Here is a 24,672-nt window from a genome sequence, read left to right as displayed (position 1 = left end):
TATACAAAAGGTATTCTCAATGTTTTGGTGTTAAGTGTTATATATAGCTCTGAATATAAACACTTGCACTGTTTAAAGAAACACAGATGCTGATATTATATATAAAAGGTAATGCCTATGTTTTTGTGTTAACTGTTATATATAGCTCTGAATGTAAACACTAGCACTGGTTAAAGAAAGAGAAGCTGATATTATATATAAAAGGTAATGCCTATTTTTTGGTGTTAACTGTTATATATAGCTCTGAATGTAAACACTAGCCCTGGTTAAAGAAACACAGATGCTGATATTATATATAAATGGTGATGTATATGTTTTGGTGTTAACTGTTATATATAGCTCTAAATGTAAACGCTAGTATTGTTAAAGAAACACAGATGCTGATATTATATATAAAAGGTAATGTCTATGTTTTGGTGTTAACTGTTACATATAGCTCTGAACGGAAACACTAGCACTGGTTAGAGAAACAGATGCTCATATTATATATAAAAGGTAATGCCCATGTTTTGGTGTTAACTGTTATATATAGCTCTGAATGTAAACAGTAGCAATGGTTAAAGAAACAGATGCTGATGTTAGATATAAAACGTATTCTCAATATTTTGGTGTTGACTGTTATATATAGCTCTGAATGTAAACCCTAGCACTGGTTAAAGAAACACAGATTCTGATGTTATATGTAAATGTTATTCTTAATGTTTTGGTGTTAAGTGTTATATATAGCGCTGAATGTAAACACTAGCACTGGTTAAAGAAACACAGATGCTGATATCATATTTCTAAACAACACTTAATAACTGTACATTCATATTACATTTGTTTGTACACAACCTTCAGTGTGCTGCTTGGATAAAGTAATGGCAAAGTTGTCCTCTGGTGAGAAGACCTGCGGTTGTATCACTCCTTGTGTGTAAGTAAACAGTTGTCTCTTTATTTGTGTCTAATTAAAATACTGTTTTATTCCTTGTAATAATATATTTTCACGTAGATCTTTATTTTCCCGGTGTTGTCTAATGAAATGTGTTATTCAAATTTTAAACTGTAAATAAAACGGTGATTTCTGCTTACAAGATATTTTTATTTTTCTTGTCTTTAAAATAATTTTATTTATTGTGGGGGACTGGAATGATCCAATCGTTGGGGTATTTGATTCGCAATCTGATGGTCGAGGGACATTATATTTTCGGTCAATCCCACTGTTCGTTGGTGAAAGAGTAGCCCAAGAGTTTACGGTGGTCAGTGTTTGCTAGCAACTCTCACTCTATTCTGTCACTACTAAATTAGATATAACTTGTGCAGAATATTCTTTTACATCTTTACACGAAATTAAAAACAAAACCGAAACCAAGTTCTTGACTGTATCATCAATTATACGAAGAGAGTATTCGGTTTTGGTTACAAAATATTCTTATTATGACATAATTACATAATTAACATAACTGTTCATTTTCGTGTTTAAATTAGTGTGTAATCTTAGTGTTGTTATGATAAAAGCTCCTGACGTTTCGATTTTTTTTTTTATCATGTGCATGAAAGAATTTCATATTTTCCTCTTGAGCCATCTTTTGTTGAATTTTCAAACTAAATCTCTCTTTTCTCTTCCATCAGTTAGTTACTTGATAAGTCGACTGCCTGGGAAATGTGACGTGGAGTCGCACGTTATAATCACAGGCCTAAATTAAAATGTTTCCCGTTAAACCATTTGATTACTAACCAATATCAGTTTGATTAGGTTTAATTTTATTTTATCAAATTGTTACACTATTATTCTTCGATTACTTTAAATTTTCTATACAATTTTAATTTTCTCCGAGTACGAGATTAATAAATACTACGATTTTTACAGAGATTACAAATATACTATGGACATATCTAGAAGTTCAACCACATGGATATTACAGGTAATAAAAATCACAGAATGTTTACTTTAATTAGTGAGTGAATACTTTGCGTTTTAAGGACGTTATAAATTATAATTAAAGTTGTACTTTGCTTACGAATTTAAAAGTGACAAATTTAGAAGAAAAACATAGGTAGCTACTTTATGTATATGTAATCAGATACTTTTTAGGCTTAGCAATGTATTTGTAATCAGGTACTTTTTAGGCTTATCGATATATATACTACATGGCAAAAAGTATGTGGATACCCCTTCTAATTAATTAGTAGGTTCGGCTATTTCAGCCACATCCATTGCTAATTCACGCATAAAATCCAGCATACAGTCGTGCAGTCTTCATAGACAAACATTGACAGCAGAATGGATCATACTGAAGAGCTCAGTGACGTTCAATGTGACACTGTCATAGGATGACACCTTGACAATAAGTCAGATATTCAAATTTCTACCCTGCTAGAGCTGCCTCGTTCAACTGTAAGTGAAGTGGAAACGTTTCCGAGCAACAACAGCTCAGCCACGAATCGGTAAGCCACACGATCTCACAGAACGGGATCGCCTAGTGGTGAAGCATGTAGCGCGTAAAATTCGTCTGTCCACAGCTGCAATACTCAATACTGAGTTCCAAACCGCCTCTAGAAGCAACGTCAGCCCAAGAACTGTTCGTCGGGGGCTTCATGAAATGGGTTTCCATGGCCGAACAGCCGCACACAAGCCTAAGATCACTATACCAAGCGTCGGCTTGAGTGATTAAAGCACACTGCTATTGGACTCAGGGGCAGTGGAAATGCGTTCTCTGGAGTGATGAATCACGTTTCACTGTCTGGCAGTCTGACGGACGAATTTGGGTTAGGCAGATGCCAGGAGGACACTCTTGACTGAATGCATAGTGCCAACCCAACTGTAAAGTTTTGTGGATGAGGAATAATGGTCTGGGGCAGTTTTTCATGGTTTGTGCTGGGCTCTTGAGTTCCAGTGAAGGGAAATCTTAATGCTACACCATACAATGACATTCTAGAGAATTGTGTGCTTCCAACTTTGTGGCAACAGTTTATGGAGGCCCTTTTTATTTCAGCATGATAATGCCACCATGTACAAAGCGAGGTCCACAAAGACTTAGGTTTCCCGAGGTTGGTGTAGAAGAACTTGATTGACCTGGACAGAGCTCTGACCTAAACCCAATTGAACAACTTTGGGATGAATTGGAACGCCGACTGTGAGCCAGGCTTTCTCACCCGACATCAGTGCCCGACCGCTCTTGTGACTGAATAGGAGTGAATCCCCGTAGCCATGTTGCAAAATCCAGTGAAAATCCTTCCCAGGAGAGTGGAGGCTGTTATTGCAACAAAGGGGGGACGAAATCCATATTAATGCGCATGGTTTTGGAATGAGATGTTGAACACGGACATATGGGTGTGATGGTCGGGTGTCCACATACTTTTAGCCATGCAGTGTATCTGTAATCAGAATAATATTTAGGCACATCGATGCATATATAATCAGAATACTTTTTACGCTAATTTTACGATAATATGATTTGTATGAAATTTGAAGACTTTTAAGTTTTTAAAGTGACCAGTGGAGTTAAGGAAGCACAATAAGTGTATGTACAGATTTTGTTATGTTTATTTAGATAAGGTCGCTAAACATCATTATAACAAACATCAGTAGACGTAGTATTGTTGGAATACAGTTATACATAAGTAGACGTAGTATTGTTGATATACAGTTATAAATAAGTACACGTAGTATTGTTGGAATACTGTTATACATTAGTAGACGTAGTATTGTTGGAATACTGTTGTACATAAGCAGACGTAGTATTGTTGTAATACTGTTACACATAAGTAGACGTAGTATTGTTGGAATACTGTTACACATAAGTAGACGTAGTATTGTTGGAATACTGTTATACATAAATAGACGTACTATTTTTGGAATACAGTTATACATTAGTAGACGTAGTATTGTTGGAATACTGTTGTACATAAGCAGACGTAGTATTGTTGGAATACTGTTATACATTAGTAGACGTAGTATTGTTGGAATACTGTTACACATAAGTAGACGTAGTATTGTTGGAATACTGTTATACATAAGTAGACGTACTATTTTTGGAATACAGTTATACATAAGTAGACGTAGTAATGTTGGAATATTGTTATACATGAGTAGACGTAGTATTGTTAGAATACAGTTATACATAAGTAAACTTATTGTTGGAATACAGTTATACATAAGTAGACGTATTGTTGGAATGCTGTTATACGTAAGTAGACGTAGTATTGTTGGAATACTGTTATATTGTTAAAAATATCAAGGTCAGTAAGTTGTACTTTATCAATAAGTTGCCCTTTATCAGTAAGTTGTACTTTATCAATAAGTTGCACTTTATCAGTAAGTTGTACTTTATCAGTAAGTTGCACTTTATCAGTAAGTTGCACTTTATCAGTAAGTTGTACTTTATCAGTAAGTTATACTTTATCAGTAAGTTGTACTTTATCAAATAGAAGAGTAAAGTTAGAACAAAAAGAAAGAAATGAATAGATTAGAACAATAATAGGAACACTGTTGTTAGATTGCTTTCTAGATAGTTGAAGGTTAACAGTCGATTGGTTGCAAAATAACAAAGATGTTGACATCTTAAAATATCTTTATTGCTAACAAGCAAAAGCAGCTGGCTTCGGTCGTATTATTAGGCTTATACATTCTAGATGACTATGTCAATGTGTGTACTATGAACCTATTTTAGCAAGGAACACCGTAGATGGGTTGCCGTGGAACCTTGTAAGTGTAGTGAATATTGGTATTATTTAAAGAAGGTAATACAATAAGTTCAAAATAAAGAGGTAGTGTGGCATCACGTGGCCTCGAGCCAAGCGCATAAAATTTATCATCAAAGTAAAAATATCGATTCAGATTTAAACCTAAATCGTTTCTTTACGGATATATTTTGTGTTTTATCACCAACGTTTAAAAAAAAAAACCCGTTTGTTCAAATGAAGAACTCAATAAATATTACTCCAGGTTCATTATCTATACACTTGATTTCATACTTTTAGTACGTAGACTAAAATTAACACAATAACACTGCACAACAAAGTGTTTGTTTCTTGAACACTGTCTGGTGTTCCTTATAGATCACGAAAATCACATCCAAATTTGCCCATCACGTACCGTTTCATCGAAATATTCAGTTTCACCAGGACATTGCTGCAATGGAAAAACGATATCAGGGCAACTGGAATCCGTCAATGCTTGCTGACTACTGTTGGACACTGCAACGTGATGCACCGGACATTGAATACAAACGACAATCAGGAACAAAACAATTATGTTGAACTTAATAGCGTATTAGAAACATAAACGCAATTAAATGCGTTATTGCCGGTAAACAGTTAACTGTATATTTCTCAGAGTTTCTACGTGATGAAGCAAAACCAAAACTATTTTTGTGCATACTCACCAGGTACCTGTCACAATCAGCAAACACTTTTCAGGAAGCAACACTTTTCACAAAAATTGTTGTGCAGTGTAATATTAGGTTATACTTTTGTTGCTAAGCTACATGATATAAAAACCGTTGCTAGAACGCATTGTTATCAAAACTCACAGGGTTTTCTGTATACTAGAAGTTTTTAATCTATCTGTTATACTACAGGGCATACTATGATATACCTACTTATTTTTAACGGGCTATACTTCTATAATAAAAGAGCGATTCTTTCCGTAATTTCTATATGTAATACAAGGAACCATTTACAGTGGTACCTCGGTTCTAAAATGTCTCGGTTGTCGAACATAAACTCGTTTCCCGAACCAAGCTGTCGTGGCCCGAACCCCCGAAATAACACGACTGATGACCCGAACGACCCTTCGACCATTTTCGGCCCACGCCAAGCTTGCCCAAAACATTTTACCCGCACCTGTCACTCAGTCCACACCCCCGCTAAAATCAGATGTGAATGTTCTCGTTTTTCTTTTTGTTTGTTTTGTTTTTCTAAATATTCTGATTAAATAAGCCATCATGGGGTCAAAGAAGGATAATGAATCAAACTACAGCATAAACCATTTCAATGACAATGCCATGTCTCACTTCAGAAACATTTTAAAATGCAGGCAGAAACAAACCTCATTAGATTAGTTTTTAGTGAGAAATAGGTCCAGTGAGTCTTAAGCAGGTTATAGTGGTGCAAAGAGACAGAAAAGAAAAAGAACCCCAGAAGGAGAGTTACTTGACATTTTTATGGAAGGTGACTCCCCTTCCAAACTATAATAACCCTCCTACTCTCCACGTTCATCACCACCTTTCACTTACACCATCAGCTCTCCTCAGCACAGGTAAAGTGCAGTTAAATTTTCATTGATTGTTTTTTATTGTGTTTATAGTTTTTGTGGTTGACTTTATGTATGTAAGTATTATTATACAGGTTTAAATAAGCAATATTTTTACTTAAAATGCTTCATAATGCATAATTTTTGGAGGTCTGTAATGGACTAATTTAATTTACAGTATTTCTTACGGGAAAAATTGATTCTGTTTTCAAACAGCCTTCTAGAACGGATTAAGTTCGAGAACCGAGGTACCACTGTGTTTTCGTTAGCTTGCCTCATTGAACCAATGGAATGCTTCAATAAGATGTATAAGTTGAAAATTTCAAGTGTGTCTGTTCTATCTCTTGAAACTATGGTGGTCACACTGACATAGATACGACCTTTTATTATTATAGATGTGTAAAAACAAATCAAATAAAAGAACAAAAACGAAAAATACAAATTTTTCTAGTGTTTCTAAATGAAGCCTTTTTGCAAATTTAATATATTAATCACTATTTTAAAAATTATATTTTATGTGGAAGTTGTATTTAACAACGTGTTAAATATTTGTCCTTTGAAAATGTAGATTAATATGATGCTCATTCTGTGAAAAAACTTAAAATATTGATAAATACAATCTTTATTCTATGGTAGAATGTTAAATATAGATTGATATATTTCTCGTTCTATGAAAAAAAAAACTGTTAAAATATAGATTAACATTCTTTATTCTATAATGGAAACAATATTAGTCGTTTTAATCAAAATTAATGGAATAACAGCGAAAACAAATTATCTGCGATATATATTTGTAATATTGACTGCATATTCCAAATTTTTATTTGAAGAAATATTATTAATGCTACTTAAATTATTTAGTTTACAGGTTTTCATGACACTTGTTTTGTACTGTAGTAAAATTTCAGATACTTATCCTATAAATGTTGCATTTAAGATTAAAAGTTACAAATCACTTATTGTTTAGAAGCTTCCCAGAGGGAAATAACAAAGAAGTAAATATTGTTGGTGGCTAATTATTTGCAAATTGAGTAGAGTATTTCTTGGATATTATTGTTTTTGTAATTATGAACTCATTATTTGTGTATTATTTTCTTCCAATATAGGAAAAGTATCCTTCAAGGTGAGTGTGTCCTACAGTTTATACAAAACAAAATTTATATAAAATAATTATCTGTGTTTTCTAGTGGTGTAAAAGATATCCAGATAAATGCATAAAGTTCAATTCGAGATATCTGCCATTTTAGGATTCTGTAAACGAATTTATAGAAGAGAAACGTTTTTATTTTATGAATATTTAATCCGGAAATGTAATTGTTAAATCATATAATTTTATAAACTGTACTTATGCACTGATGTTAACATATAAAATGTCTTTGTTTGAAGTAAAATATATCGAAGAATTTTAACAATGAAATAATTCACTTTTAACGAAACTTTTCTCGAGACTTTTCGCGGCGTATAGAACAGAATTATGGGTATTCTTAGAATTTTTTATATAAACAAGAAAATACAAAACATCAACGAAATACAACACGTAGTAAGGCTCTAACGGGTTTGCGCATTTTGAAGGACACGTGTGTAAAATATATGGTCTGAAACTGACCACGCCCACCCTTCGTAGGAACTAAAAATGACCACGCCCACCCTTCCGAGAAACGAAAACTGACCGAGACATATGGAAATTAAAATAAGCCTTGCCACCTTTCGTAGAAAGTAAAACTCATTTTGACACACTTCACATAAACTAAAATTGACCTTGACACACTTCGTAGCCACTAAAATTGACCTCGTCCATCCTTCATAGATATTAAATTTGTTTGGATCAGTAACGAGCTAAAACTTAGTTATTTTTATAAGTAATGGACTAAAAACTAGTAACTATTTAGATGAAACATAAACTGATTAAATGTATATAAATCACGGTCTCTGCATGACCAGGTGAGTTACGGCGTTCCACCTGTAAACTGAGGGTCGCGGTTCCGAATCCCGTTCGCTCCAAGAATATTCGCCCTTTTAGTTGTGGGGGCGTTATAATGTGATGGTCAATCCCACTATTCGTTGATAAAAGAGTAGCCCAAGAGGTGGCGGTGGGTGGTGATGACTAGCTGTCTTCCCTCTAGTCTTAGGGACGGCTAGCGCAGATAGTCTACGTGTAGCTTCGCGCGAAATTCAAAACAGATAAATTAAACAAGTAAATCATTACCTCCTATTGTTTCATGCAATTTATATTGAAATCCTAGGAAATAATGAAGGTTGAAATATTGAATATCAAATTAAAGTTGGAAATGTGTAAACTCCAGTGATCCAATTATCTGCTATTAGTTTGTGGTAATTAAAAATGCATATGAATGAAATATTATTTCGTTCCAAGATATGTGTGCGAATTTCATTTAACAATTACTATAATTTTTAAGAATTGTTTTTGTACTACACCTATTGGTAACTGTATCAATCTTTTTGCTAGAATGAAGTTTTGGAGAGTGTTAGCAAGAGTATTAGTCTATGTTCAAACTAAGAAAAGAATTGTCTACACCACTAACCCTAAATACGAGGTAGGTGTTTGATACTGCATTTCAAGGTTCACACCAGTAACCCTAAATACGAGGTAGGTGTTTGATACTACAGTTCAAGGTCCACACCAGTAACCCTCAACACGAGGTAGGTATTTGATGCTACTTTTCAAGGTCTAATAAGATGTAGAAATAAACTCCTTAATACAGGGTAAAATCTTAAGAAATTATTTCTTTATTTTAATAAAGATGATTAACACTAAAAACAACAATTACAGGTATATCACAGTGTAACACTCAGAAGTAACAATTACAGGTTAACAAAGTGTAACATTTAGAAGCAACAACCACAGGTTAACCACAGTGTAACACTTAGAAGCAACAATGACAGGTTAATAAAAGTGTAACAATTACAGGTTAACTCAGTTTAGCATTCAGAAGCAACAATTACAGGTTAATCAGAGTTAAACGTTTAGAAGCAACAATTACAGGTTAACATAGTGTAACATTTAGAATTAACAATCACAAGTTTATCATAGTGTTAAATTTATAAGCTACAATTACAGGTTAACTCAGATTAACGTTTATAAGCAACAATTACACGTCAACCACAGTGTAATATATAAAAGGAACAATTACAGTTTAATCAGATAGTAACAATTAGAGGTTAACTCAGTTTAGCATTCAGAAGCAACTATGACAGGTTATCAGAGTGTAATGTTTAGAAGCAACAATTACAGGTTAACACAGTGTAACATTTAGAAGCAACAATTACAGGTTAATCAGAGTGAAACGTTTAGAAACAACAATTACAGGTTAACACAGTGTAAAAATTAGAATTAGCAATTACAGGTTAACACATTGTAACATTTAGAAGCAACAACTACAGGTTAATATAGTGTAACATTTAGAAGCAACAATTACAGGTTAACACTGTAACATTTAGATGCAACTATTACAAGTTAATCAGAGTGTAATGTTTCGAAGCAACAATTACAAGTTAACACAGTGTAACATTTAGAAGGAACAATTTCAGGTTAACCACAGTACAATATTTGTAAGCAACAATAACTAGTTAACTATAGTGTAACATATAGAAGGAAAAGTTACAGGTTAACTCAATTTATCATTCAGAAGCAACTATTACAGGTTAATCAGAGTGTAACATTTAGGAACAACAATTTCAGGTTATTAAAAGTGTAACGTTTAGAAACAACAATTACAGGTTAACATGGTGTAACATTTAGGAACAACAATTTCATTTTAATCAGAGTGTAATGTTTGGAAATAACAATTACACGTTAACACAGTGTAACATTAAGAATCAACAATTACAGGTTAACGCAGTGTAACATTTAGAAGCAACAATTACACGTTAATCAGATTGTAACGTTTAGAAGCAACAATTACACGTTAACACAGTGTAACATTTGTTAACAACAATTACAGGTTAATCAAAGTGTAACATTTAGAAGCAACAATAACTGGTTAACTATAGTGTAACATATAGAAGGAAGAATTACAGGTTAATCAGAGTGTAACAATTACAGGTTAACTTAATTTATCATTCAGAAGCAACTATTACAGGTTAATCAGAGTGTAATATTTAGAAGCAACAATTACAGTTTAGCACAGTGTAACATTTAGAAGAAACAATTACAAGTTAATCAGATTGTTACGATTAGAAGCAACAATTACAGGTTAAGACAATGTAACATCAAAAAGGAACAATTATAAGTTAATCAGAGTAATATTCACAAAGAACAAGTATAGGTTATTCAGACTGTAACAATTAGAGGTTAACTCAGTTTAGCATTCAGAAGCAACTATTACAGGTTAATCAGAGTGTAATGTTTAGAAGCAACAATTACAATTTAAAACAGTGTAACATATAGGAACAACAATTTCAGGTTAATCAAAGTGTAACGTTCAGAAACAACAATTACAGGTTAACATAGTGTAACATTTAGGAACAACAATTTTACGTTAATCAAAGTGTAACGTTTAGAATCAACAATTACACGTTAACTCAGTTTATCATTCAGAAGCAACTATAACAGGTTAATCAGAGTGTAACGCTTAGAAGGAACAATTACAGTTTAACACAGTGTAACATTTGGTAACAACAATTACAGGTTAATCAAAATGTAATGTTTCGAAGCAAGAATTACAGGTTAATCAAAGTGTAATGTTTAGAAGCAAGAATTACAGGTTAACACAGTGTAACATTTAGAAGGAACAATTACAGCTCGATGAGGATGTAACAATTACAGGTGAACTCAGTTTAGCTTTCAGAAGCAACAGATACAGGTTAACAACAGTGTAACATTTAGAAGGAATAATTTTAGGTTAACCACAGTGTAAAATTTCTAAGCAACAGTAACTTGTTAATTATGGTGTAACATAGAGAAGGTTGAATTACAGGTTAATCAAAGTATCATAATTACGGGTTATCTCAATTTATCATTCAAAAGCAACTAAAACAGGTTAATCAGAGTGTATTGTTTAGAAGCAACAACTACAGTTTAACACATTGTAATATTTAGGAGCAACAATTTCTGGTTAATCAATGTGTAACGTTTAGATGCAACAATTACATGTTAACACTGTAACATTTAGAAGCAACAATTACAGGTTATAACAGTGTAAAATTTAGAACGAACAAACACAGGTTAATCATTGTGTAAGATTTATAAGCTACAATTACAGGTTAACTCAGATTAACGTTTATAAGCAACAATTACACGTCAACCACAGTGTAATAAAAAAGGAACAATTACAGTTTAATCAGATAGTAACAATTAGATGTTAACTCAGTTTATCATTCAAAGCAACTAAAACAGGTTAATCAGAGTGTAACTCTTAGAAGAAACAATTACAGGTTAACACAGTGTAACATTTAGAAGCAAATATTATAGTTTAATCAAAGTGCAATGTTTAGAAGCAACAAATACAGGTTAATACAGTGTCACATTTAGAAGCTACAATTACAGGTTAACACAGTGTAACATTAAGAAGGAACAATTACAGGTTAATTAGAGTAATATTTACAAAGAACAACTGCAGGTTAATCAGAGTGTAACAATTACTGGATAACTCAGTTTAGCATTCAGAAGCAACAATTACAGAGTAATCAGAGTTAAACGTTTAGAAGCAACAATTACAGGTTAACACAGTGTAACATTTAGAATTAACAATCACAGGTTTATCATAGTGTTAAATTTATAAGCTACAATTTCAGGTTATTACATTCTAACATTTAGAAGCAACAGTTACAGGGTAATTAGAGTTTAACAATTACAAGCTAACTCAGTTTAGCATTTATAAACAACAATTACAGGTTAACCCAGTGTAACATTTAGAAGCAACAATTAATGTTTAACACAGTGTAACATTTAGAATCAACAATTGCAGGTTAATCAGAGTGTAACAATTACATGTTTACTCAGTTTAGCATTTAGAAGCAACAATTTCTGGTTAATCAATGTGTAACGTTTAGAAGCAACAATTGCAGGTTAACACAGTGTAATATTTTGAAGCAACAGTATAGGTTATTACAGTGTAACATTAGAAGGAACAATCACAGGTTAATCACGTTTATGAGCAACAATTACAGGTCAACCACAGTGTAATATACAGAAGGAACAATTACAGTTTAATCAGAGTGTAACAATTAGATGTTCACTCAGTTTATCATTCAGAAGCAACTATAACAGGTTATCAGAGTGTAATGTTTAGAAGCAACAATTACAGGTTAACGCAGTGTAACATTTAAAAGGATCAATTACACGTTAATCAGAGTGTAACGTTTAGAAGGAACAATTATAGTTTAACACAGTGTGACATTTGGAAGCAACAATTACAGGTTAATCAAAGTGTAATATTTACAAGCAAGTTTTACAGGTTAACACTGTGTAACATTTGGAAGAAACAATTACAGGTTAATCAAAGTGTAATGTTTAGAAGCAACAATTACAGGTTAACACAGTGTAACATTTATAAGCTACAATTACAGGTTAATTCAATGTAACGTTTAGAAGCAAGAATTAATGGTTAACACAGTGTAACATTTAGAATCAACAATTACAGATTAATCAGAGTGTAACAATTACATGTTAATTCAGTTTAGCATTTAGAAGCAACAATAACAGGTTATCAGAGTGTAATGTTTAGAAGCAACAATTACAGGTTAACGCATTGTAACATTTTAAAGGATCAATTACACGTTAATCAGAGTGTAACGTTTAGAAGCAACAATTACAGGTTAACACAGTGTAACATTTAGATGCAAGAATTACACGTTAAGAGAGTGTAACGTTTAGAAGCAACAATTACAGGTTAACACAGTGTAATATTTAGAAGCAACAGTTATAGGTTATTACAGTGTAACATTTAGAAGGAACAATCACAGGTTAATCATAGTGTAACATTTATAAGCTACAATTACAGGTTAACACAGTGTAACATATAGAAGCAACTATTACAGGTTAGTCAAAATGCATTGTTTAGAAGCAACAAATACAGGTTAATACAGTGTAAAATGTAGAAGCAACAATTACAGGTTAATCAGAGTGTAACGTTTAAAAGGAGCAATTACAGTTTAACACAGGGTAACATTTAGAAACAACGATTACAGGTTAACACAGTGTAACATTTAGAAGCAACAATTACAGGTTAATCAGAGAGAAACGTTTAGAAGCAACACAGGTTAACACAGTGTAACATTTAGAAGCAACAATTACAGGTTAATCAGAGAGAAACGTTTAGAAGCAACACAGGTTAACACAGTGTAACATTTAGAATTAAAAATACAACTAAATCAGATTGTAACATGTAGAAGCAGCAATTACAGGTTAACCACAGTATAACATAAAGAACGAACAACGACAGGTTAATCAGAGTGTTACAATTTCAGGGTAACTCAGTTTTGCATTCGGAAGCAACTATTAGGTTAATCAGAGTGTAATGTTTAAAAGCAACAATTACAGTTTAACACAGTGTAACATTAATAAGGAGCAATTACAAGTTAATTAGAGTAATATTTATAAAGAACAACTACAGGTCAATCAGAGTGTAACAAATAGAGGTTAACACAGTGTAACATTTAGAAGCAACAATTACAGGTTAATCAAAGTGAAACGTTTAGAAGGTACAATTACAGGTTAACACAGTGTAGCATTTAGAAGCAAGAATTACAGGTTAACACTGTAACATTTAGATGCAACTATTACAAGTTAATCAGAGTGTAATGTTTGGAAGCAACAATTAGAAGTTAAAACGGTGTAACATTTAGAAGGAACAATTTCAGTTGGGTGAGAATGTAAGTTACAGTTTAACTCAGTTTAGCTTTCAGAAGCAAAAGTTACAGACTAACAACAGTGTAACATTTAGAAGAAACAATTTCAGGTTAACCACAGTGTAACATTTGTAAGCAACAATAACTAGTTAACTACAGTTTAATATATAGAAGGAAGAATTACAGGTTAATCAGTGTGTAACAATTACAGGTTAACTCAATTTATCATTTACAAGCAACAATTACAGGTTAAGCAGATTGTAACGTTTAGAAGCAACAATTACAAGTTAACACAGTGTAACATTAAGAATAAACAATTACAGGTTAGTCAGAGTGTAACTATTACAGGTTAACTCAGTTTAGATTTCAGAAGCAACAGTTACACCTTATGCACGTTGTAACGTTTAGAAGGAACAATTACAGGTTAATCAGAATGTAAGAAATACAGGTTAACTCATTTTAAGATTTAGAAGCAACAATAACAGGTTATCGGAGTGTAACGTTTAGAAGCTACAATTACAAGTTAACACAGTGTAACATTTAGAATGAACAATTGCAGGTGAATCAGAATATAACAATTACAGGTTAATTCAGTTTAGCATTCAGAAGCAACAATTGCAGGTTAACTCAGTGTAACATTTAGAAGCAACAATTACAGGTTAACACAGTATAACATTAAGAAGGAGCAATTACATGTTAAATAGAGTAATATTTACAAAGAACAACTACAGGTTAATCAGAGTGTAACATATAGAGGTTAACTCAGTTTAGCATTCAGAAGGAACAATTACTGAGTAATCAAAGTTAAACGTTTAGAAGCAACAATTACAGGTAAACACAGTGTAACATTTAGAATTAACAATCACAGGTTTATCATAGTGTTAAATTTATAAGCTACAATTTCAGGTTATTACATTGTAACATTTAGAAGCAACAGTTACAGGGTAATTAGAGTTTAACAATTACAGGCTAACTCAGTTTAGCATTTATATGCAACAATAACAGGTTAATCAGAGTTTAACAATTACAGGCTAACTCAGTTTAGCATTTATAAGCAACAATAACAGGTTAATCAGAGTGTAACAATTGCAGGTTAACTCAGTTTAGCATTGAGAAGCAACTGTTACACGTTAAAAAATTGTAACATATAGAAGGATCAAGTACAGGTTAATCAGAGTGTAACAATTACAGGTTAACTGAATTTATCATTCAGAAGCAACTATTACAGATTAATCAGAGTGTAACAATTACACATTAACTCAGTTTATCATTCAGAAGCAATTATAACAGGTTATCAGAGTGTAATGTTTAGGAGCAACAATTACAGGTTAACATAGTGTAACATTTTGAAGCAACAATTACAGCTTAACTCAATGTAACGTTTAGAAGCAACAATTAATGGTTAACACAGTGTAACATTTCGAATCAACAATTGCAGATTAACACAGTGTAACATTTAGATGCAAGAATTACACGTTAACAGAGTGTAACGTTTAGAAGCAACAATTACAGGTTAACACAGTGTAATATTTAGAAGCAACAGTTATAGGTTATTACAGTGTAACATTTAGAAGGAACAATCACAGGTTAATCATAGTGTAACATTTATAAGCTACAATTACAGGTTAACACAGTGTAAAATATAGAAGCAACTATTACAGGTTTGTCAAAATGCATTGTTTAGAAGCAACAAATACAGGTTAATACAGTGTAAAATTTAGAAGCAACAATTACAGGTTAATCAGAGTGTAACGTTTATAAGCCTCAATTACAGGTTAACACAGGGTAACATTTAGAAGCAACGATTACAGGTTAACACAGTGTAACATTTAGAAGCAACAATTGCAGGTTAACACAGTGTAACATTTAGAAGCAACAATTAGAGGTTACGAAAGTGTAACATTTAGAAGCAACCATTACAGGTTAACATAGTGTAAGAGTTATAAGCAACAATTGCAGGTTAACACAGTGTAACATTTAGAAGCAACAATTACAGCTTAACTCAATGTAACGTTTAGAAGCAACAATTAATGGTTAACACAGTGTAACATTTCGAATCAACAATTGCAGATTAACACAGTGTAACATTTAGATGCAAGAATTACACGTTAACAGAGTGTAACGTTTAGAAGCAACAATTACAGGTTAACACAGTGTAATAATTAGAAGCAACAGTTATAGGTTATTACAGTGTAACATTTAGAAGGAACAATCACAGGTTAATCATAGTGTAACATTTATAAGCTACAATTACAGGTTAACACAGTGTAAAATATAGAAGCAACTATTACAGGTTTGTCAAAATGCATTGTTTAGAAGCAACAAATACAGGTTAATACAGTGTAAAATTTAGAAGCAACAATTACAGGTTAATCAGAGTGTAACGTTTATAAGCCTCAATTACAGGTTAACACAGGGTAACATTTAGAAGCAACGATTACAGGTTAACACAGTGTAACATTTATAAGCTACAATTACAGGTTAACACAGTGTAAAATATAGAAGCAACTATTACAGGTTTGTCAAAATGCATTGTTTAGAAGCAACAAATACAGGTTAATACAGTGTAAAATTTAGAAGCAACAATTGCAGGTTAACACAGTGTAACATTTAGAAGCAACAATTAGAGGTTACGAAAGTGTAACATTTAGAAGCAACCATTACAGGTTAACATAGTGTAAGAGTTATAAGCAACAATTGCAGGTTAACACAGTGTAACATTTAGAAGCAACAATTAGAGGTTAAGAAAGTGTAACATTACGAAGCAGCAATCACAGGTTAATCTTAGTGTAACATTTAGAAGAAACAATTACAGGTTAATGCAGTGTAAGATTTAGACGCAACAATTATAGGTTAACAGTGTAAAATTTAGAAGCAATTATTACAGGTTTTTCAGATTTTATCGTTTATAAACAACAATTGCAGGTTAATCAGTGTTTAACAATTTTAGGTTAACAGAGTTTAGCATTCAGATACAACAATTACAGGTTAACCACGATGTAAGATTCAGAAGCATCAGTTGCACGTTAAAAAGTGTAACATATAGAAGAAACAATTCCAGGTTAATCTGAGTGTAACAATTACAGGTTAACTTAGTTTAGCATTAAAAGCAACTATAACAGGTTATCAGAGTGTAATATTTAGAAGCAACAGTTAAAGGTTAACACAGTGTAACATTTAGAATTAACAATTACAAGTAAATCAGAGTGTAATGTTTAGAAGTAATAATTACATGTTAATCAGAGTGAAATGTTTAGAAGAAACAGTTACAGGTTAACACAGTGTGACGTTTAGTTGCAAGAATTACATGTTAAAACAGTGTAATATTTAGACGCTATAATTATAGGTTAACACAGTGTAAAATTTAGAAGCAGCTATCACAGGTTAATCAGATTGTAATGTTTAGAAGCATGAATTACAGATTAATACAGTGTAAAATTTAGAAGCAACAAATACAGGGTAATCAGAGTGGAACGTATAGAAGCAACAATTAGAAGTTAATACTGTGTAACGTTTAGAAGCAACAATTACAAGTTAACATTGTGTAACGTTTAGAAGCAACAATTACAGGTTAACACAATGTAACATTTAGAAGGAACAATTAGAGGTTAATCAGCGTTTAAAATTTAGAAGGAACAATTACAGGTTAATCAGTTTGTAACAGTTATAGGTTAACTCAATTTAGTATTCAGAAGCAACAATTACAGGTTAACCATAGTGTGACATTTACAAGGAACAATTACATGTTAATCATAGTGTAACAATTGCAGGATAACTGAGTTTAGCATTTAAAAGCAACATTTACAGGTTAACTCAGTGTAACGTCTAGAAGCAACAATTACAGGTTATCCCAGTGTAACATTGAGAAGCTACAATCACATGTTAATCACAGTGTAATATTAGAGTCAACAATTAGAGGTTAATCAGAGTGTAACAATTACAGGTTACCCACAGTGTAACATTTAGAAGCAACAATTACAGGTTAACAAAGTGTAACATGTAGAAGCAACAATGACTTGTTAATCACAGTGTAACATTTGTATGCTAAAATTTCAGGCTAACTCACTGTAACATTTAGAATAAACAATTACAGGTAAATCAGAGTGTAACGTTTATAAGCAACAATTACATGTTAACACAGTGTAACATTTAGAAGCGTCAATTACAGGTTAATCAGTGTAACGTTTAGAAGCAACAATTACAGGTTGACACAGTATAATATTTAGTAGAAACAATTACAGGTTAACAAAGTGTAACATTTAGAAGGAACAATCATAGGTTAACACATTGTAACATTTATAAGGAAAAATTGTAGGTTAATCAGAGTGTAACAATTACAGATTATCTCAGTTTACCATTTAGAAGCAACAATTACAGGTTATCTCAGTTTAAGGTTTAGAAGCAACAATTACAGCTTATTATCTGTATTATCAGGAGCTTTGTTTGTGCGAACTAACGGACTTCCTATATGATGGAAGAATAAGAAAATATCATATTTTTTGTAATAGTTCTTTGTATAATATGTGGTTTTGTTAAAGGTGGCGTTGTTAAGAAATCAGTGATGTCGAGAAAACTCATTTGTAGGGAAATATATATACAAAAAATATATAATATAAATTAACGCCTTTATATTTGTATTAAATGTAATAAAATAATTGATATATTCAAACATCTTTCACCGCCCTCTACATTCCGACACTCAGTTACACAACCCCTTCCAAACATGTGGTCAGCTTCCGGTCAGTTACCTCTTTCTTTCTTTGTGAACATGACGATGACCGAAAAGGTCGAAACGTTGTTCGCTCTTCTACGTAAAATATTTTCTCAACCCAAACGATTCCTTTTTGAATATATATGGTTAAAACACGTTTATGGTGTGTGGTTTCAAGTAGTTTACCAAATTATGTTGATATATTCTGTTTCCAAGATTTTATTTTTATCTAATACCAATGAAAAGCTCTAACCTTCACTTGTATATTCATGCTAGACCCAGGACGTGTTGAGCAATCTCGGAGGTCAACTTGGTCTGTGGCTGGGCATTTCCCTCTGTTTTATCTTCGAAAGAATCGTGCAGCTTCTGAAAGATATCTTTGTTAAGTTCTGGAAAGGAAAACGTTCATTGAAGGTCTCTCCGGATCCGTCATCAGGGAGTTCCAAGAACGTCTTCGTTGTCCAACAAACTGACGTTGTTCTCTAAATTAATACGCAATTAGGCCTAGCAGATATATATGATACTTAGTGAACCATCTAGAATCTTCCTGAAACAGCTTGTTGATTTACTTGTTGTTAGGCTATACAATAGGCTATTCATATATCGAAAAACTTGATTTTTGTCGTCAAATCCCTCAGACTTATGAATGATTTACCAGAGTGCGCTTTGAAAGTACAGAATTCAAATACTTTAAAGAAAATACAAACTGAAAAGAAATTTGTTCTGGTTTTAACAAGTTAAGAAAGACAAAACCTCGATAAAATACTACCCCTTTGAAAAAGGTTAGTCAAATGAATTATTTCATTTCTGAAGGTAACACAATTAAAACATAACCCAAGCTCAACACATCTATTAGAATCCAAGGGATTTTTTACATTACAGTTTGTTGAATACTTGAACGTATTTGTTAGAGATAAGTTTCTTAATATATATTTTTAATTGAAAATCAGAACAGTACGTAGTACCGAGGTCTACCTAATGACAGTAAATTCAGTATATATCAATAAATCCACATTTTCAGCAACATTAGGTAGAACTAAGGTCTACATGATGACAGTAAATACATATATCAATGAAGTCACATTCTCAGCATTATTAGGTAGGACTAAGGTCCACATGATGACAGTAAATTCAGTATATATCAATAAAGTCACATTCTCAGCATTATTAAGTACGACTAAAGTCTACATGATGACAGTAAATTCAGCATATATCAATAAAGCCACATTCTCAGCATTATTAGGTAGAATCCACATGATGACAGTAAATGCAGAATATATCAATAAAGTCACATTCTCAGCATTAAAAGATAGAAACCACATGATGACAGTAAATGCAGAATATATCAATAAAGTCACATTCTCAGCATTATTAGGTAGGACTAAGGTTCACATGATGACAGTAAATACAGAATATATCAATAAAGTCACATTCTCAGCATTATTAGGTAGGACTAAGGTCCGCATGGTGACAGTAGATATAGAATATATCAATACAGTCATATTCTCAGCACTATTAGGTAGGACTAAGGTCCACATGAAGACAGTAAATACAAAATATATCAATAAAGTCACATTCTCAGCATTATAAGATAGAATCCACATGATGACAGTAAATGCAGAATATATCAATAAAGTCATATTCTCAGCACTATTAGGTAGGACTAAGGTCCACATGAAGACAGTAAATACAGAATATATCATTAAAGGCACATTCTCAGCATCATTACACCGTTGTGCAAATTAATTGAAACAAGACGGAAAATTACGATTTTTTTCAATTTTTTTCGTTTTATTTCGAAAAACCAAAAAATTACTCACAAATTAATACATGATATGACCGCCTTTATTTTTCAGAAGATCATTAATCTGCTTTAGCATCGAGTTCACGAGTTTACTGCAATCTTTACTAATTTTTGGATCGTGGTACCATACCTCAGTTATGGTCTCAATTAGCTTATCCTTCGTAGTACAGTCTTTTCCCCGAAGTATTTTTTTACAAATCGCCCAAAGATTTTCAATAGGATTTAAGTCCGGAGAGTTTCCAGGCCAAACCAGCACCTTTATTCGCGTTGTAGTCATAACATTCTTCACAAGTTTCGATGTGTGGCACGGAGCCAGTTCTTGCTGAAAAATGCCAGATCCATCTGGAAATCTATTTTTCAATTCTGGAACGACTCTTCTCTGCAAGACTTTGATGTACTGCAGTCCTCGCATCATACCTTCTACGATATATAAGCCTCTGACGCTACAGTAGCTGAAAAAAACCCAATCATCTTCAAGAGATGTTTAACGAACTGATTGATGTGAGATTCTCGAAGTTTCTCATCTGGAGATCTGCGAACATGCAGACTTCTTTGCCCTTGTACGAAGAAATTAGTCTTGTCACTGAATAATACCTTCCTCCATTGTTCTTGCGTCCAGTTCTTGTAATTCAGACCCCATTGATACCGTTTTTTCTTCATTAAGTTCATTAAGTTGGTAAGAAGTTGTTTTTTGACTGGTCTCCTTGCCCTTCTTACGCAATTTCGAATCGCGTAATATTGCTGAAAATTTCGTTATATATCCCAAAAATAGATCGACCGTACTGCAAAACACAGCTAATGACGCCGTCTGTGTAAAAAGAATGACTATTAAAGGAAATCAGCGGGTCCAGAGAGTCTACACCGGCCGCCATGCTAAAAATATTGTAAAATGACCATTTGTTACAATTAATTTACACAAGGGTGTAGGAAGAACTAAGGTCTACCTGATGACAGTGAATTCAGTATATATAGATAAGTCACAGTCTCAGCATTATTAGGTGGGACTAAAGTCTACACGATGACAGTAAGTACAGAATATATCAATAAAGTCACATTCTCAGCATTATTAGGTAAGATTAAGGTCCACGTGATGACAGTAAATACAGAATATATTAATAAAGTCACATTCTCAGCATTATTAGGTAGGAGTGAGGTCCACATGATAACAGTAAATTCAGTATGTATCAATAAAGTCACAGTCTCAGCATCATTAGTTAGAACTAAGGTTTACCTGTTGACAGTAAATTCAGTCAGTATATATCAATATAGCCACATTATGGTCAGCTTTACGATGTACTAAGATTTACCTGATGACAGTAAATTCATTATTTATTATTAAAGTGACATTCTCAGCATCATTAGCTGGTCCTAAGGTCTACCTGATGACATTAAATTCAGGCCTAATATATCAATAAAGCAATATTCTCAGAAACATTAAATCACAGTTAGGACTACCTGATGACAGTAAATTCAGTCAGTATATACCAATAATGCCACATTCTCAGCATCTTTAAGTAGTTGTAAGATCTACTTGATGACAGTGAGTTCAATATATATCAATAAAATTACATTATAGGCTTCGTTAGTTAGTACTAAGATATACCCGATGACAGTAAATTCAGTATATATCAATCAAGTCATTTTCTGAATCATAAGTTAATACTAAGGTCTATCTGATGAATGTATGTTTAGTCAGTATATATTAGCAAATCTGTGTTATCAGTATCATTAGCTGGTAATAACGTCTATATTAATTAATCAAGTGTGAGCCTTTTTGCTTCTGATACTTGAAGTCTCTGTTGATAGCCCTAACGCAAAAATATGCGGGAAACATGTTCTTGTTGTAACTATAAACATGTCGAGAAATTCATAGTTGAATTTAAAAATATCGGATTGGGCAATTTTTGGTTTTGATTTTTGAAGTAAGTTGTTTCCCACTGTCTAGTGAGGGGTGTGTTGGAAATATGTTCTGCCGAGGTGTATAACAAACGTATCTAATAATTCACAAGTACTTTAGGTATTTTAATTTGTAATATATTCTGATTAAAAAAAAACAATAAATATTTCATTCTTTCAAACTGCTAGTAATTCGTTTAAAAACATTTAAGTGAAACTGTCTTTAACACAAACATAGTTTAAACAGCAAATCCACACCACCCCCAATTGTACTGCGGTATGTGTGCCGACTTACATCACTAGCTTTCGGGGTTTGATACCCGTGCTGAGCAGAGTACAAATATTCCATTGGTGTAACTTTGCGTTTAATATAAAATAAATTCGTATTTTTTATCAGACTGGTGTCAGTTTTTGCAGTTAACTCTAATATTGAAAAAACAATACCTAAAGAAACTTTTATTTTATTCTGCGCATGCCTGTATGTTACACGTACGTTTTTCTGAAAAAAAAAACACAACAACACTACCAAAGTAAATATTGGAAAAGCGAGAACAGAACTGATGATGTAAGGTCACTTGGAATTCTTTTCCTTGAACATTACTTGTCCCTCAACAGGATTCGTACTTGTTTATGTGGTTTTCAAGTAACTGTGGCAAGTTTGCTGCACTATTTATTATCTCGCAATGTTATAGAGGCCGCACTCTGCGAAAAATCAGGTGAAAAAAGGTAGTTTTGCTTTTAGATGCGATGTACCTGCGTTTTATATAATGTATGTACGTACGTTTTCTTATAGGAAAGTGAGATCGGGCTATCTGCTGAGTCTACCGAGAGTTAATCTGTAGACTTACCGCTGTATCAGCGGGGTTCCGTTTTAAGTAAAGACTATAAACTCGAGAATTTTTAACTTTATATATATATATATATTGCTGTTTGGAGATTCGAATACCAGAAATGATTGTAAGCTATATAAAAGCTAAGGTAATTTACATTAAATATAAGATTTTTCTGTACTGTGTGAAAACATGTTTATTGTGTGATATTTGTTAATGTTTAAAAGATATCTCTACTTTATGATAAAGAGAAGCCTACTTGAAGTAAAATTGTATCTCAATACAGATGGTTTAGGTATTAAAACTTTTACTAAAATGTAACAGAGGTCAACGTTTCGACTATCTTAGGTCATCTTAATATTTTAATACCCATAGCAGCTGTATTGATAATATAGGTATGTATATTGTTTGAAGACTTTTAAATGCGTGTATATTTTTCTTCTCAGAATGCTAACCCTAATACTGCACTAAAAAGTTGATATCCTTGTTTTACGAGTGGAAATATAATTATTTATTGGTGTTAGTGTGATAATAAATGTTTGATACATTTTATAAGCTTGAACAATTATTGAATTAAACGTTGTTCAAAGTCGTCAAATTGTTGAATTACACATTGTTTAGAATCATCAACTTGTAAAATTGTTGAATTAAACACAGTTTAAAATCGTCAAAATATTAAATTGTTGAATTACAATTGTTTGAAATCGTCAAAATGTGAAATTGTTGAATTACACATTGTTTAAAATCATCAAAATGTCAAATTGCTGAGTTATACATTATTAAATATTTAAGAAATATCGTTATTAAATTATATATTATCAGTCCAAAATAGAACTGCTGAAGTACATATTTTAAAATCAACAAAAATGTAATTGAATTATACGTTGTCTAAAATGAAAATGTAAATTTTTGAATTACAAGTTTAAAATCGTCAAAATGTTAAATTCTGAATTACATATCGTTTAAAATCATCAAAATGTTAAATTCTGGAATTACACGTCGTTTAAAATCATCAAAATGTTAAATTCTAGAATTATACGTCGTTTAAAATCATCAAAATGTTAAACTCTGGAATTACACGTCGTTTTAAATCGTCAAAATGATAAATTCTGGAATTACACGTCGTTTAAAATCGTCAAAATGTCAAATTTTGGAATTACACGTTTAAAATCGTCAAAATGTTAAATTCTGAATTACATATCGTTTAAAATCATCAAAATTTTAAATTCTGGAATTACACGTCGTTTAAAATTATCAAAATGTTAAACTCTGGAATTACACGTCGTTTTAAATCGTCAAAATGATAAATTCTGGAATTACATGTCGTTTAAAATCGTCAAAATGTTAAATTTTGGAATTACACGTTTAAAATCGTCAAAATGTTAAA

The 24,672-nt window shown here is 32.3% G+C and overlaps 1 protein-coding gene across 1 annotated transcript; it reads left to right on the top strand.

Moving 5' to 3' along the window:
* Positions 1 to 476: 476 nt before the first annotated feature.
* LOC143239057 (degenerin-like protein asic-2) lies at positions 477 to 23,861 on the top strand. The gene is made up of 5 exons (XM_076479848.1): positions 477 to 913; positions 1,850 to 1,904; positions 7,342 to 7,358; positions 8,703 to 8,790; positions 19,032 to 23,861. Exons 1-5 carry the CDS (start codon positions 861 to 863, stop codon positions 19,239 to 19,241), a joined length of 423 nt encoding a protein of 140 aa, XP_076335963.1. The 5' UTR covers positions 477 to 860; the 3' UTR covers positions 19,242 to 23,861.
* The last annotated feature ends 811 nt before the right edge of the window (positions 23,862 to 24,672 follow it).

This window comes from Tachypleus tridentatus, chromosome 13 (assembly GCF_004210375.1).
Source record: "Tachypleus tridentatus isolate NWPU-2018 chromosome 13, ASM421037v1, whole genome shotgun sequence".
Lineage (NCBI taxonomy): Eukaryota > Metazoa > Arthropoda > Merostomata > Xiphosura > Limulidae > Tachypleus > Tachypleus tridentatus.
This window is presented reverse-complemented; position numbering and strand designations above follow the sequence as displayed.

What these genes read in the sequence shown, in the direction of transcription:
- LOC143239057 (XM_076479848.1), top strand. Translation starts at nt 861, where the DNA reads ATGGCAAAGTTGTCCTCTGGTGAGAAGACCTGCGGTTGTATCACTCCT. An exon ending in GGTTGTATCACTCCTTGTGT is followed by an intron (nt 914 to 1,849) that starts GTAAGTAAACAG and finishes CGATTTTTACAG; the next exon opens with AGATTACAAATATACTATGG. An exon ending in CCACTAACCCTAAATACGAG is followed by an intron (nt 8,791 to 19,031) that starts GTAGGTGTTTGA and finishes TATTCATGCTAG; the next exon opens with ACCCAGGACGTGTTGAGCAA.